Source organism: Rhea pennata, chromosome 5 (assembly GCF_028389875.1).
Source record: "Rhea pennata isolate bPtePen1 chromosome 5, bPtePen1.pri, whole genome shotgun sequence".
Lineage (NCBI taxonomy): Eukaryota > Metazoa > Chordata > Aves > Rheiformes > Rheidae > Rhea > Rhea pennata.
The window spans coordinates 5320580-5336126 of NC_084667.1; the positions used below are offsets into that span (position 1 = coordinate 5320580).

At 36.0% G+C, this 15547-nt stretch overlaps 1 protein-coding gene across 9 annotated transcripts in view; it reads left to right on the plus strand.

The window, feature by feature from the left end:
* HEATR5A (HEAT repeat containing 5A) overlaps positions 1 to 15547 on the plus strand; it is a 71573-nt gene that overhangs the window by 51884 nt on the left and 4142 nt on the right. For all 9 annotated transcript variants that reach the window (XM_062577906.1, XM_062577910.1, XM_062577911.1 and 6 more), the window contains 8 exons: positions 2323 to 2391; positions 2823 to 3002; positions 4610 to 4844; positions 5266 to 5514; positions 6963 to 7090; positions 9702 to 9849; positions 10595 to 10867; positions 13194 to 13418. In XM_062577906.1, coding sequence (XP_062433890.1) covers positions 2323 to 2391; positions 2823 to 3002; positions 4610 to 4844; positions 5266 to 5514; positions 6963 to 7090; positions 9702 to 9849; positions 10595 to 10867; positions 13194 to 13418 — 1507 coding nt within the window. The remainder of the gene's footprint in view (positions 1 to 2322; positions 2392 to 2822; positions 3003 to 4609; positions 4845 to 5265; positions 5515 to 6962; positions 7091 to 9701; positions 9850 to 10594; positions 10868 to 13193; positions 13419 to 15547) is intronic.

Below are 15547 nucleotides of genomic sequence, written 5' to 3' on the forward strand. Positions count from 1 at the left end.
TGTGATTTTGATCTTGCTTTCCCCTTTTGACATTAGAATTCTATTCTGTTGGCATGTCTTTATGAGGGAAGGAACGTTGCCCTGAGCTAGTCTGTAACTACTAAGCAAAAAATATACGTCCTTGCTGTACAATACCATCAAACAGCTCACAGATAGATCTGGTAATTAACTAACACTCCATTCTCCTCCTAACCTTCGTTATCCTTAAAAAGTTTTGTCTAATACTATACTCAGGTCTTCTCATCAAATATTTTATAGAAGTTAGAGATGTGACACAATTGCATATCCAGTCCTTTTCTTGTCAAAATTCTTTCCATAACAATAACCAGAAATAGATAGCTATAGGAGAATGCCTTTTCCAAATTTAAATGGTGGTTTCCCCCATAGATCTTGTTCAGAAGTTCCTTAAATGAAGTCTAAGCCATGGGAAGGTCTTAACAAACTTTACTTGTCATTAGAAAAAAGTCCTTTTCACTGATCTTCATGAACTCAAGATGGTTATTTATGCTTCCCATACTTTTATTATGCGGAGGTTCAATATAAGTGTAAAAACATACTTGTTTCCAGTGTGCCTGGAAAAATTTTATTGCAAAAATCTCATTGGTCGTTCAGCATATAAAAAAGCACATAGTGACATTAGATCTTCAACTCTCCCAAAACAGAACTCTTTCAATATTTCCTCAAAATGATGTAAACAGTTACCAAGGTAATTTTTCAGGAGGAGCTTGGTTTCCCCCCAGTAAGAGACTCTGAAAATGACATGGCTGAAATAAAAGCCTGAGCTTACTCAGGAGTAAATACTAGGGCCTAATTAGGAGATTATTTCTTTAAATTACAGAGACTGAATTGGTCCTTATCTATTGAATAATTCATTCTTGTATCCTCTCAGTGAGGATATGCCATTGCACTGGACGTTCTATACATAGTCTTATTAAACTTTGTATTTCCATCCCAAAGAGTTTCAGACTTAAGTGAGTTTCAGATATCATTTAAAGTGGCAAAGAAAATTTTTATTAGCCTTTAGCGAAAATAGCCTCCAGCTATAAGAGTAGCTGAATCTTTGAGAACTGATTGGTAGGGGTTTATGTGTTCTTTATTAGATGAATAGAAATTCTCTTCTTGCCTTCTCTCACTTCGCAAAGTTGACCAACTTCAGCCATTTATTTCCTTAAGGCTATATTCTTTCTGAGTAAGGAAATGTCACTCATTGAGTCTCTTGTAAGTCTTAGAATCATAGAATCAGTAAGGTTGGAAGGGACCTCTGGAGATCATCTAGTCCAACCTCCCTGCTCAGCAGGGTCACCTAGAGCATGTTAGACAGGGTTGCGTCCAGGCGGGCCTTGAATACCTCCGGAGAAGGAGACTCCACAACCTCTCGGGGCAACCTGTGCCAGTGCTCTTTCACTCTCACGGGGAAGAAATTCCCCCTCACGGTCAGGCAGAACTTCCTGTGCTTCAAGTTCTGCCCATTGCCTTTGTCCTGTCACGCAGGACAGCTGAAAAGACTTTGTCCCTGTCCCTCTGACACCCTCCCTTCAGGTACTTGTCCACATTGATAAGATCCCTCCTCAGTCTTCTCTTCCCCAGGCTGAAGAGGCCCAGCTCTCGCAGCCGTTCCTCACAGGGCAGGTGCTCCAGCCCTCTGATCATCTTCATAGCCCTGCACTGGACTCTCTGCAGTAGCTCCATGTCTGTCTTGTACTGGGGAGCCCAGAACTGGACACAGCACTCGAGATGAGGCCTCCCCAGGGCTGAGTAGAGGGGCAGGATCACCTCCCTCCACCTGCTGGCAACACTCTTCCCAACGCACCCCAGGAGACCATTGGCCTTCCTGGCCACAAGGGCACATTGCTGGCTCCTGGTCAACTTGTCATCCACCATCACTCCCAGGTCCTTCTCTGCAGAGCTGCTCTCCAGCAGGTCAGCCCCCAGCTTGTACTTGGGCATGGGGTTATTTCTCCCTAGGTGCAGGACTCTGCACTTGCCCTTGTTGAACCTCAGGAGGTTCCTCTCTGCCTTCATGGTTTCAAACAATGTTTTTGTTTTGAGGGCTACTCATCAAATCAGGACTTCAAGAAGGAAGAGGTTGCTGTTTCAGTTTTAGAATGTGGAAAGAATAGAAGTGACTTTGAAAACTCCTCTCAAAGAAAACAATGTCTTCTGCATAAGCAAAAGAAAACAATTTCATCAAAATAGTCTGAGAAAAATGAAACTGGAGGTCTGTGCTTTATTGAAGGAAGACTACAACACAACTTGCTTATGAGAAGTAATTATTTAGTTAATTGCTCATTATGTATTAAATGCTTTATAACTTCTGTTTAGGTTGGAGCAGCACTTAGGCCTGCCTTTGCTTCAGAAACACCTCCTGATGTCACAGCAAAAGCATGTCAGGCAAGTGTTGAAAATCAGTATTCCTAAGTGGTAGACCCTCTGAAATTTTACTTTTGTTTGATAAGTCACAGGATAAAAAGGAAATAATAAATCATCAAGACTTTAGTTGTTAATGCACAGAAAATAACGCCATCCATGTTACCTTTATTTGGTAACACCTCAGAGATTTTATGCACTTTAAAATCTTTTGAGAAACTTTGTAATATTTGATGCTTCAGTTGTAAAATATTTATGACATCATTGTAATCATTTTGGCTTTCATCTTATGCATATGCATACTGAATTATAATGCTGTTTCACATAGGTTACAATCCGAGAGAAACTATATTTGAGTAGAAATGAAATGTGTGTTACATCATTTTATAGTTGAAGAAAGATGTATCCAGCAGTCTTTGGCTATTGTTTCTAACTAATCCTGTTTTAAACATTAGGTTTGCAGTGCCTGGATAGCAAGTGGTGTAGTAAGTGACCTTAATGACCTTCGAAGGGTTCACCAGTTGCTAGTATCCTCTTTGGTCAAAGCACAGGCTGGGAAAGAAGCACAAAGTCAACAATATAATGAAAGCACTTCAACTATGGAGATACTGGCTGTGCTTAAGGCATGGGCAGAGGTTAGTATAATGCTCTGTTACAATATTCTTTATCTGTTACGTGAGTGAGAAGCTTTCAGACAGAATGGTTTCAGGAAACATGCTCCATGACATAGTTGTTGGTTCCAAAGCAAACTTGGCTTTGATTCCTCTGAACACTGCATGAACACCAGCCCTACCTAGGTCAAAAAATAAATGTGATCCGTAAGATGCTTTGTAAACTTGACAATGGCACCCTTCGTTAAACTGTTTGCATTATACTATTCAGATTTCTTAACATGTTCTACTGACTCAATGCCCATTTTAAATTGGGAAGGTATAGATAGTTACAGTGATCTATCAGTTTTGAATATTCATCATGAATTGTCTTTGTTTATTGGCATTTAATTTCTTACAAGTGAGTTCTTGTAAGTTAACAATGTCAGTTAAGTATTGCAGTGACTAACTGGCTTCGTAAAGTCAGCTCACATGAATGCCTGTTTTAATACATGTAAATGTGAGGTTAGATATTTAAGAATCAACAATGTCAGTAATGTCTAGAAGATGTGTCTTACAAAGCATTGGTAATGAACTTGATGCTGACAGTAGATAACCAGCTAAATATGAGCTAATATGAAGACATAGGTGGTTAATATATTTCTTAATACAAGCAGAGAGGTGTCAGTAGATGGTATTAATGACAACATTTGTAGAAAAACATAACTTCTGGTGGATAGATTTGAAAAAGAATATTGGCACAATAGGACAGCCAGCAGAAAACAGCTAGCAAGTAGGAATAAAAATTTTGTAAACATGCTGACATTGAGACGTTTAAGTAGATCGGTCTATCTCATCTATTCAAGAAAAGGTGTCTTGATAAATCCAAAATGCTTATATAGAGTAGGTATTTTTAATGATACATGGCTATTAAGCCTATTGCTGGTCAGAAGCTGAGGCAAAAATCAGACTGTGTATGAGGCCAATTTTAAGAACTGAAGATGTGTGAATTGCTCTAATCTATAATGAAAATTACTAGAAATCTTAAAAGCAAAACCTTATGTTTTTCTACTGGATCTCAGATGTGAAAAGCTATGATAAAGGAAATCGGGGCAAGCTTTCATGACCTGTAATTTACAAATATTTCACTTAAGTCCTAGCTGATTCCTGCTGACTTAAGATCTTACACATTTCTTATTTCCAGAATTTGAAGGGTTTTACACGTAAAGATTTTTAAAAGCAACGTTAGTTGTTTGAGAGAGTGAGCCTCAGTCATATTTCATGCAAATGGAGTAAGAATCAAAACAGAAAAACTGAGTTAAAATTACTGAGATCACAAAAATCAGTATGTGTAAATTTTGTTAATATAACCCAGTTCCGGTCTGTGGTATCCAAATTCATGTCATTTTTCACTTGTTGAGCAAAGGCTTGTCTGGTTTCCCTCTTTCAGAATCTTGCATCAAGATTAGATGGGGGAGGATATTCCAGAGGTTTAGAAAATAAGTGTTTGTTTAGCCATGCTTACTTGAAGTAGGAATAAATTCTAGGAAAACATAGGCCTGCTAAACAGGCAGTCATGCTTGCGATCACAGTAGCTTTTGAAGTTTAAATGTTTGTGGATCTCTCTCTTTTCCTCCCAAATATTTAAACAGGTTTACATAGTTGCAGTTGAAAAGCAAAAGAATCGAAGTGATGCACATAGTCACTCGCTGAAAATTGCAAATCCTACAGAAGAAAGTTATAGAGATACAGCGTCTTCGGCCAGCGGACTCCTAGAGTTAGTTCAGGCAGATCTTGGAACTCTGAGCAAACTCTGGCTTGCTGCACTTCAGGATTTTGCTCTCTTAACTTTGCCTTCGGAATATGCATCTCAATTACCTGCTGAAGGTAGGAAGGCAAATGATCTGTATTGTCACAGATCCCTTATCATAATATCCTAGCTAACTTGAGCTAGATCACACTAAGATCTAAACTATGCAGTGAATAGGGCACATGGTTGTGTACCTACCAAAAAAAATCACTGCTTTGAGAACAGGTTTCACTGGTAGGAAAACAGTGTTTGTTTGGTAATTTTGTTTGTTTTAGATTTTTATGGCTTAAAAAAAGGAAGAGATAATTGTATTGTATTTTATCCAAATAAAGTGCTTTCGATAGCATGAGTTTAAATATTGTATGATTTTCAGAAAAAGTCATAAAATATAGTAAATATCATTCCAATGAGAAGCTGAATCTCATTTCTATAAGAATGAGAAATTACTGTTTTTGAAAATAAATCACATCCTTGAAACTGTAAATTCTCTTCTTATAGGTGGTACATTTTATACAGCAGAGACAATCGAAAATGCCAGACCTCATTACTATAACTCCTGGGCACTAATACTTTATGCTACAGCATTATGGCTTACTAGCACAGGTTTCATCGTTGTTGATCCAGATGAAGGAGTTGCTAATCTCTCTAGGCCTGTCACTCCAACTACAATGTGTCAAGATTCTTCTTCCAGACCCCTGGTGAAATCTCCTGAGGATGTGAATACAGACAGATTTCATCTTATCTTGGGTTAGTGAGTGTATAATCTGTCTAGATGTTGTAAGACAGAAAGTCATTTTAATAGCTATAAACCTGTTGGCAAAGAAATATGTAATTGTCCATGCCTGACTGCATTGTTGAGTATTGAATCTCTTTGACAAACATATGGTCAGAAGAATTTTAAGTCCTAATGACAAAACTGTGTGTTTTCCCAATTGTGCTTAGAAAAACAGAATGCTCTGTTGAACTAAGTGTTCCAATTACTGCTCTGCTCATAAACAAGCAAGTTCAAGTTTAAGCATAGATTTGATCTTGGTTGTAGCACTTCAATTACAGAGTGCTTCACTGAAGTACACTGTTTCACACAAAGCTCTGTTCAAGCTTCCTTTACTAGACTAATCAGACAGTTGAATTTAGTCCTAATTCTCTAAATTTACACACTGTAGGCATTCCTGGTTATATATTTTTTTCTTTTGGTCTCTCAGTTATATCCTTGTTTTGTTCTCTCTTTTTGAAAAGAATTTATATGACCCAGATGTATATGGCTTCTCTTTTGAATCCCAGAATCGCCTTCTCTCTGTATAGAGCCAGCTTTGCTTTGAACTTTGCTCTCAGTGGGCCTCTGAGACATAAGGCACTTCTTTTCTTGTGCTACTTTGTTAGTGCTTTAAATTTTATGTACTTTACCATAGACACATGCCTCCTGTATTCTGCTTCTGAACTTGTTCCACTTGTTCATTTTTTCACTTTGTACAGAGAAACCTGAAGGACTTTAAACATAGACATTTCTGTAGTACGGTATTTTTTAATGTACTTTGATTAGTATCCCAAGTCATCACATATTGTGGAGTGACATCTGAGAATATGGCTCACAGTTTACATGAAGTTTCTCTTCAACACCATAGAATATCATCTGAAGAGTCCTGAAACCTCAGAAAGAAGCAATTGTTTTTATCTGATCTAGGATTTGCAGGCATTAGGTTCGTGTCGTTTATTTTTAGCTGATGGTCGAGTTGTGGTAAGCATATGGTTAGCTGCAATCTTTTGGATTTTTGTGAAATGAGAAGACAAAGCCTCAGCCTTTGACTTTGTGAACTATTGTTATTTTCCCTGTCATTTTATTCTGTTACATAAATCAGTTTGGTTATGTAATAGAATACTTGGCAAGTATTCTGGGATGTACTTACTATGAATTGCCACCTATTTGTTGGACCTGCTGCTCACTGTTTTACTCAGAAATTGCTTGTGTTTTTTGGATTGTTTGGTTGGTTGGTTTCGTTTTTTGGTAATAGCTGTTTATAATCATGTCTTATACTGCATAGAAGCAGAAGTCATTTCGTTGTTTTGGCAGAAATAGGGCTCTTGCTCCAAATATTAGCAAATCCTATGTCTGTTCAATATAGTTAGATTACTTAGCTCAATTTACAAAATTACTTTTTAAAATTCCAAGAGTGTTGTTTTTCTCCTGATGTTTACAGGAATTAGCGTGGAATTTCTTTGCTCTCCTCGATCAGATGCAGCAATGGAGAACATTACCTCCTGCTTACGTGCTCTACAAGCACTCTTTGATGTTCCGTGGCCGAGGTCTAAAATAGGTGGTGATCAGGTAACAGTGATCAAAAGCCCTAAACTGAATTCCGTGGATTTGGGAAGAGGCTTCCTGTCTTTTAGACCACTCAATCCCATAAGGATTTTCTCTTGCTGTTCTATAGTACCAGACAAGACCCGGACAGTCTTCCCCAATCACCTTTTCCATTCAATGACTAAACAGCATGCTGCTGTGAAAAGTTGTTTAAAGAGAGTGTTTGTGATTTATTCTTTGGTAATGAGTGTAATATTGGATTATCAGTTTCTCTCCATCAAAAACAGTCCTGTAGAGGAACATTATGTGGTCTGCTGATGGCATGGGAAGGCTCTCCTAAGTATATTCCATTCTGTTGTCAATCTGTCTTAATTGTAATCTTTGCTGATTTGTAGCATGTGTGCTTTATGCCTGTCACATGTCAAATGAAAATATTTTTGGTTTGTGTACATTTGTGATTTTTAGACAGAACTGAGGTAAGACACCATGAAAATGTTTGAAAAAGAAGCTTAAGTGGATATAAAGTGGAAAACAGAACTAAGACTTTTCTGGCGTAACTGAAGTCTTTTACTTTCCAATTCCCTGTTTAAAATAAGCAATTACTTGAATATCAGATTCAGAATCACATTTCATATGCAAAGCTGTCTTCCTTTTATTTTCATTAGATCTAATTATTTAGAATTTGTATAGATAACATAATTTCTGTATTTAAATAAGGTCAGTTTTGGTAATGTTTTAGTTTCACTGTTTCACTAATTCATTAGTTTCAGTAATGTTTTGGTTTCATTAATCAAACCATGTTTAATGTTTAATGGAATGTCTACATTTCATTTTTATTTTCTTTCTGTTCTATAGTTAGACTTCAACAGTTCAGAAATCAAATGGTATAAGGAAAAGAATGTTGTTGATGTGACCTCTCCTCTTAAAACACTTTTAAGAAATATTCAGAAAATTCAGAAACAAATAACTTGGTCTTCAAGTGAAATCTTCAGTGCATGTGAAAGCTCACTGTCTTTGTGTAACAATAAATAGGATTCTTCAGCTTTCAGAATTAGATGAAGGGGAGGAGGCTTTCCAACAGAGTGACAGAAAATACTATTTTTTTTAAATCGTTATTCCACCAAATATAATCAATATAAAAGTCATTTTGTAGCATTGAGTATTTGCCTACCTGAAAATGAAAAATGCAATAAATATATAAAAACTGAGGGAATCCTAATAATTTTAAATTTTTCCTGGGCTAATATCTGCATTGAGAAAACTTGTTTTAGTATAATAAAGTACACATTTCTGACAGTTCTCCCTCTGTTTTTATTTTGAGATTTATTGTCTGAATATTTCTGAGGATGACCTCTGAACACTGATCTGGTCATGAGGCAGGCTAGGCAATTATTTTGAAGATAGTTGGTAAAGAAGTTGAATTGTGACTCTCGAAAGAAAAAGCAAGTGTGGTCACTTTGAAGCTTTTAATATATATACCTACAGTATAAAACTGAAGGAGGCAGAATTCATCACATATTCTCTCTATATATTTAGTCAGTTAATAGAATATTGGGAAAGTATTAAATTTCTTACATTTGTTAAAGGCTATCAAGGGAAATACTCATAAGTACAACAAGCAACATGTGTAAGAAAGGGGCTTGCTTAAAACTTTAAAAGTAGGCAGTTGAATTCAGCATGCTGTCAGTTGGAGGTAGGAGTTACAGGTTGAGGACAGTGAAGGAAAAGGACGTATAGTGCAGATAAAGTCATCAAGGACCTCAAAAGTGAGATCAAGCAGCTTATGTTTAAAGCATTGTAGCATAAAAAGGAAAAAAGGCAGGAATACTCAATGAAAAAAAGTGATAGAGGGATATGGGAGTGGGTATGTAAGCTAGGCATGACTGCAAGGCCAAAGGAAAAAAGCTTCTGTAGCAATAGTGATGTGAGATACCAGATACCTGGGTTAAAGTTTCAGTTTTGAAGACTGCAAAAGTAGCATCTTATAGATTATTTCTGTGTAATGTTTGTAAGACAAAACCCTGCATGTGAGGACCTAAATAATAGTCTGAGTCAGTATATCCCTACTGACTACTGTATATCCAGGAATCTTCAGCACAGCAGTAGGTGAATTATATGCTTTACAAAGACACAAAGCTGTAGAGGGAGGAGAGAAAAAGAGCACAACACAGAACCTTTGTTGGTGATGAGGGGTAGAAAAGCCAAGGAGATTATTCAGAAAGGACTAATTTTCTAATTACCCGAGAGCCAGGTAGAGACAGAATTCCAGAAAATAAAGGCAGTGGTTTCAAGAAATGTATCGTTAGTTGCGGTGGAATGGCTAACAATTCAGAGATGGTGTTGTGGCTCCAGATCCATTAAAAACAAGGTTACTAGAGATTTCAGCAGGAACAGTTGTGTTGGTGTGGAAGGGAAGCTGGTTTAGGGAACTGAGAGATCTGAGTAGGATCTGCTGTTTCTAGGAGCTAGGTATCTAAGGAAAATACTCTTAGAACCTTATCAACAGTACAGTGTTTCTTAGTGAGATTGAATCATAGTGTTGGTTTTAACAAATATTAATCATTTGGCACAGAATACCTGTTTCTAAAATTTCTGCATCCAAAAGGGGATATATTAAGCATTTTTCTTACTGTAGGAGCTGAGTATAGAGCTGTTGAATGTTTTGCATCGACTGATACTGACCAGAGAATCACCTGATATTCAGCTTGCTGCCCTTGAAGTGGTTCGGCTGATTCTTTTTGCAGCTCAGGAACATGTGAAAGAAAAACGCAGAAGTGCAGAAGGTACAATAATGTACAAGATGCTGAGTATATCTTATTAGGGTTAAGGCAATTCTGTCTTGGAAAACTGCATTTTTGAAGGTGATATTCCAAAGTGCTTCTTAACCTAAGTGTTTCACAGCTGGTGACTTACTGTGGTTTACATATTGTCCAGGTGCTTGACTTAAGAAATTGGGGTGATAACATAGATTGCAACTGGTTTTGGAGGTGACTAGAGGGTATGAGCAGAGGAGAAAGTGAATACAGGAAAACTGGAGAAACTGCAGTGGGGAGAGGCTTGTGCAGCATCAGGAAGGGAGGAATCCTGGGGGGGGAAAGGGGAATCGATATCAATAAACAACAAGAGAATCAGCACACACAGTTGTTGCAAGCCAGACTCCACTAATTCCTCCGACTGTAACTTCGTAAGGTTCTTTTCCTTAAAAAAAGAAAAGGGGGGATGTGGGAGGGGAAAAACCCCCAATACTTACATCAAGTGAAACAATATCGGCATGGTACCTCAGCAAGTTTTAAGTCTAAATCTGTTGCAAACGCTTTTGCCCTGTGACAGTCAGTGCATAGGTTGGTTGCTCATGCAGAAGGACGGATGTCAGCCAGTAGAACTGGGAACGTGGTGTGTTTGTTTATGTGCACACATGTGTATGTGTCAGGATTATCATTTGATGGTGAAACAGTTCTAAGTAGTAAGCTTTTTGGAAGCAAAGTACAATTTGCAGATTTCTGTCATATTTCATCTTTTTTGTTGTAGTTGATGATGGTGCTGCAGAAAAGGAAACGTTACCAGAATTTGGAGAAGGCAAAGATACAGGAGGACTGGTGCCTGGGAAATCATTAGTCTTTGCAACACTGGAGTTGTGTGTCTGTATTCTTGTCAGACAGCTTCCCCAGCTCAACCCTAAATTAACTTGTAGTCCTGCAGTTCAATCTGGAAAACATCTGCTGTTGTCAGAGGACGGAAGTAGACTGGTATCAGCAGCATTAGTTATTCTCTCTGATGTTCCTGCGATCTGTTCTCCTGAAGGTATGCTATTTCATCAGAAGGAAAGACTAAATGAAAAAATACAGGACTGTTCTAAGCCCCTTGTTACTACCTAATTTTCTCAGCTGGGGAAAATCTGACAGAAAATTTTGTTGATTTGCTTGTAACAATTTTCTGTTCTAATTACTTTAGTTACTGTCAGATTATAAAACAAATCACTAGAGTAATTGAAAGAGTAGTTTTTCTTTTCCTCCCACATGTAGCAGTGCAGTTTCTTTGTACAGGAAAGTATACAATAGCTACATACTTCTATTCTACTTGAATCTTCTGTTTGGGAATTTGTAACACAGCCATAATTGAAATCAAAAGGCAAAGATTTCATGTTACTTTTCCATAAAACCCCTCATTTGAACATTTAATCATCTGAACCCATTGTAGAGAGTTAAAGTTGATTTCTCAATTATTTAACTTTCACTTCAACATGTTTCATTTTAGATGCACTCCAAATTGTTAAGGGTTTTGTTGCTGCTATTGCTATTTTTTAAAGATATATAATATTCGTATGTATGATCTTTTGAATTCATACAGCCATGCCCTATAGACTATTTCTGCCTTACTCCTCTTTTTCCACCTCGGGTATCTGTGTTATGCCTGAGGCAAATCATTGCACTTACTGGCTATGGCAATTTTATTTTTTTTTCCTTGCATTTGTGCTCCATCACCATGTTCTTCTATCGTGGTTGTCAAGGTTTCAGCTTTAGGAGACAGTATACTCCAAGTAGAATAGTTAACAGTTCTTGCTGTCATTGCAGGAGAATGATAATGATTTTTTTTCCCCCCATCTGCGGCCCGTTGTCAGTTCAAAGCAAAAGGAAACAGATACAGCATCACTTGGTTCTGAGGGCAGCTACCTTGTAAGAAAAATTATCTATGATCTTCTTTTTTGCCTCTAGTACTTGTTGTCTTCAGCAGTTCAAGTTATTCCACAAACCAACAACTTTCAGGATCAGACCATATGCAATGTTTACACTAGAGAACTTAAGCATTTAAGTAAGGTGACTAAAATGAGCATAAGCAAGCTATATAGTCATTTGGATAAGGAAGCTTCTCCAGAGCAATGCAGATCATCAAAGAGATTGCTTTTATGGAATTGCATCAATTTTTTCCTTTAATAGAAAACTGAAGTTAGTCCTGTGAATTTCTCTTACTTCAGGCATCTGTCATGATGCTTATGCGTAATAAAATTTACTAATAAATGGTGTTCATGTTTAGTATTTCCTACTAAATTTGAACAGTCAGTTTTTAGACACTTGACAATTTAAAATAGAAGATAAAAATCTTGAGGCTCAGGAGATATTTACACACAGGTCAGAGGCCCTCATTATTATGCAGATCTCTAATGAACATAATACAAATATATTAAATCTCAGACATAAGCATTTTGGTGAATAAGGAAGGACTTAAGTATACTAAATCACATGCTAAACTCTTTGCTTGCTGAATCAGATTTAAGTTAGGAGGAACATGTATGTATGCAGCATTTTAGATCATCTCCCATATGTGCAGGATTGTATTTGTATTACTGTTATATTCAAAGATGTAAGAATATGCAAAACTGCTATATCAAGATATTCCTGAGATTTTTATAAACAGTATATTGTTCTGGCATCTCAGCTACCAGATGCTCAGGGATAGATAAGGAACTGTTAAGTAGACTGTGGGATCATCTGCTTCTCTTCTTAGGTCTCTTCTTTTCCAAAATATTCGTTAGACTTGGCTATTTCCTGTTACCTTTTTGCATTTTGCAAGCCTCTTGTTAATCTTGCTAAATTCTTTATTTTAGTGACTTTTTGGAGCAACAAGATCCTTGCCTAATTACACGTCATGTAGGAAAAGTATTTCTTCTTACTGGTTTCAAAACTATTACCTCTTAGTTTCCTTCACAATATTGTTTTCATTGCAAATCATACTCAGATGCTCATAATTCATTTTCCACCATTCAGTAGTTTGTATACTTTAATAATTTCTCATCTCTTAATGCTCCTCAGTGCTTCTCATCTTTTTGTTGTTGCCTTTCTCTGAATTTCAAGTAATTACACACTTCATTTTATAAAACCATCAAGGTAAAAATATGGTTTTTTTTTTTTATTTATTTATCTAAAGTTTAACATCACTTAAGCAGTCTGGCTCCACATTTGCTATTGAAACTTTCCTTCAAATTACCAGTGTTTCCATTCACACAGGTAATTAAAAATGATAAATTATAAATAAAAAAAAGAGAACCCAAGAAATGTGCTTCATTTTTTTTAATGTCAAAGGTACCTAAATTTTTTTCACTTGTGTGATACTCATTTGCTTTGTTTTACAGGAAGCGTTTCAGTTCTTCCTACTATCTTGTACCTAATTATTGGAGTACTCAAAGAAACTGCTGTGAAGTTGCAAGATGGCCAGTTACCTTTGACAGTTGCTGCATCTCTACAAGCTCTTAGAGGGCTCTTGTCTTCTCCAATGGCTCGAGCAGAGAAGAGTCGGACTGCTTGGACTGATCTGCTGCGTAGTGCTTTGGTCACAGTGCTTGACTGTTGGGATCAAGGTAAGCACAAATTTGGGTGTGTGTGTGTGTGTTCAAAAAACATAAAATGTTTGGGTGAAAGGTTGCTTGTTTATATCAGATTCATGCAATTCTAAAAGACTAATATCTCACTTACAGAAAAATGAGATGAATGCTTAATTTAAGATCTCTTAATGTCCATAGATGAAATTTGTTTTATTCCTTGGTCCAATTTTAATATTATTCAGAACAATCTTGGTTGTTGCTTGGACTGCAGTCTATATGGTAGTTGTAGTAGTAACCAGTTTCTTTGTCATTTATGTGATGTAGCACAAAACAAGATTTTATAGTTCTTTCCATGGATTATGATTCTTTGTAAATCCTTTGATAACAGCTGGTCTGAAGCTCTTGTTCTATGCCAACTGAACTGTTCATAGGACTGTATTCTAAAGTTTATCAGTGAAATGATATGGCTTTAAAAATGCACTTAAAGGAAAAAAAATCTAACCAGATCTTCTGCCAAATTCAACAAAATACAGAATTACAGTATTATCCCAAGATAATTTATACAGTTGTTTTCTGTCCTTAGCTATTTTAAATTGCTACTAAAATTCTATTCAGTGCTCTGTTCACAGACTGTTACTAATGTTTCTTTCTCAATGACTCTCTCTTTTCAGTCTCCAAAATTATCTCTCTTCTCTATAATAGGCATATCAACTATTAAATATTCAAATATTCTTCTTTCATGTATACAGAAAAATTTAATTTAAGAAACTTTGTGCCAAATTAAAGAAATTTAGCTTGAGTTGAATGTAATTGTATAGAAATGCACAAGTGTGTGTGTATGTATGTATGGATATGCTGTATTAAATATTTGATGTCTGAAACTAACTGATATATCATGTGACAAAGCAATGCTGAAGCAGCTTTTAAGAAATGTTACTCCTTAATCCGTGCAAATTTCAGCATGTCAAATCTGTAAAAATCCTTCTCTTTAACTCATTTTTATGCATAAAAACATAGATCTTCTTGTAATTATTTTTATAATGTTGTAATTATTTTTATATATGTTGATCTACTTGGAACATATTGTGATGTATATTTATTCTGAGAGAAGTAGGTCTCTTTGACAATCTTACCCCCTGTCTCACTAGAGTGGTAAATGTCTTAAAAAAAAAAAAATTTTAAATTCCACATTTGAAAAGAAAAAAAGACATGAAATATATTTAAAGTGAATTAGAAAAATTAACCTAATCCTCAGTTTGTTAAATTGCTTACATTTAAAAGTTTCTATTGATGAAAAAGAAGCTTAAAATTAAACTGCTGCAAAAAGGAATGCCCTTGCCAAGCACCTTGTCTTATTCAAGCAGTAAAGACATCTTTTGATATTAGTAGCTATATGTTAAGAGATTTTTTTTCCCTCTCACTATGGTATATTTATTTAGTTAATTCAAAAATAAAAAGATAAAGCTTGATGTCTTCTTTTGACTGATAATAAATGAGATGTAGAGTGGTAAGATCTACATGTTCTAAAATGTGGATGCTTATGGTGATCTCAAACAATGAGGAATCGTCTGTGGCTTGTGAATTCAACTTTGGTTATTTCTTCAGTGTTAAAACCACTGATAATTATTGAACCTGTTTAAGTAGTTTTATTTAATTAATAACAAATTGTTTCATTGTTCTTATTAACTGAATTCCAGTTTTCTTCAAAATAGCTTGATGCGTCTCCCCCTCTCCTGCCAAAGTGCTTAATGCTTCTGAAGTTACTTCGTTGAGTAAATGAGACACCATGCACCATTAAAAAAAAAAAAAGGCTCTGAAAAACAATTAAGTTATATAATTCCTAAAACGCATATGAATGATCCTATAGATTTGTTAGTAGACAAGCGTTTAGGATGCTGTCCTGCTACCACATACAGCTTACTACCACAGAATTTTTGAGATAATCAGGCTAAATTTTCCTACATCTGACATGAAAGTCTCATGTTCTTCTGATAAATATTACTTTTACTCCCTCATGTGTAACTATTTTAGGTGTGCTGTTTATTGGTCAGATTTCTCTTGAATTTTGTTTTTAATAAAATTAAATCATTTACATCCCAATTTTATATTACCTTTATGATTTCTTACGTTTAATCTCTAAGCTGTAGTTTGTTGTTGCAGCATTT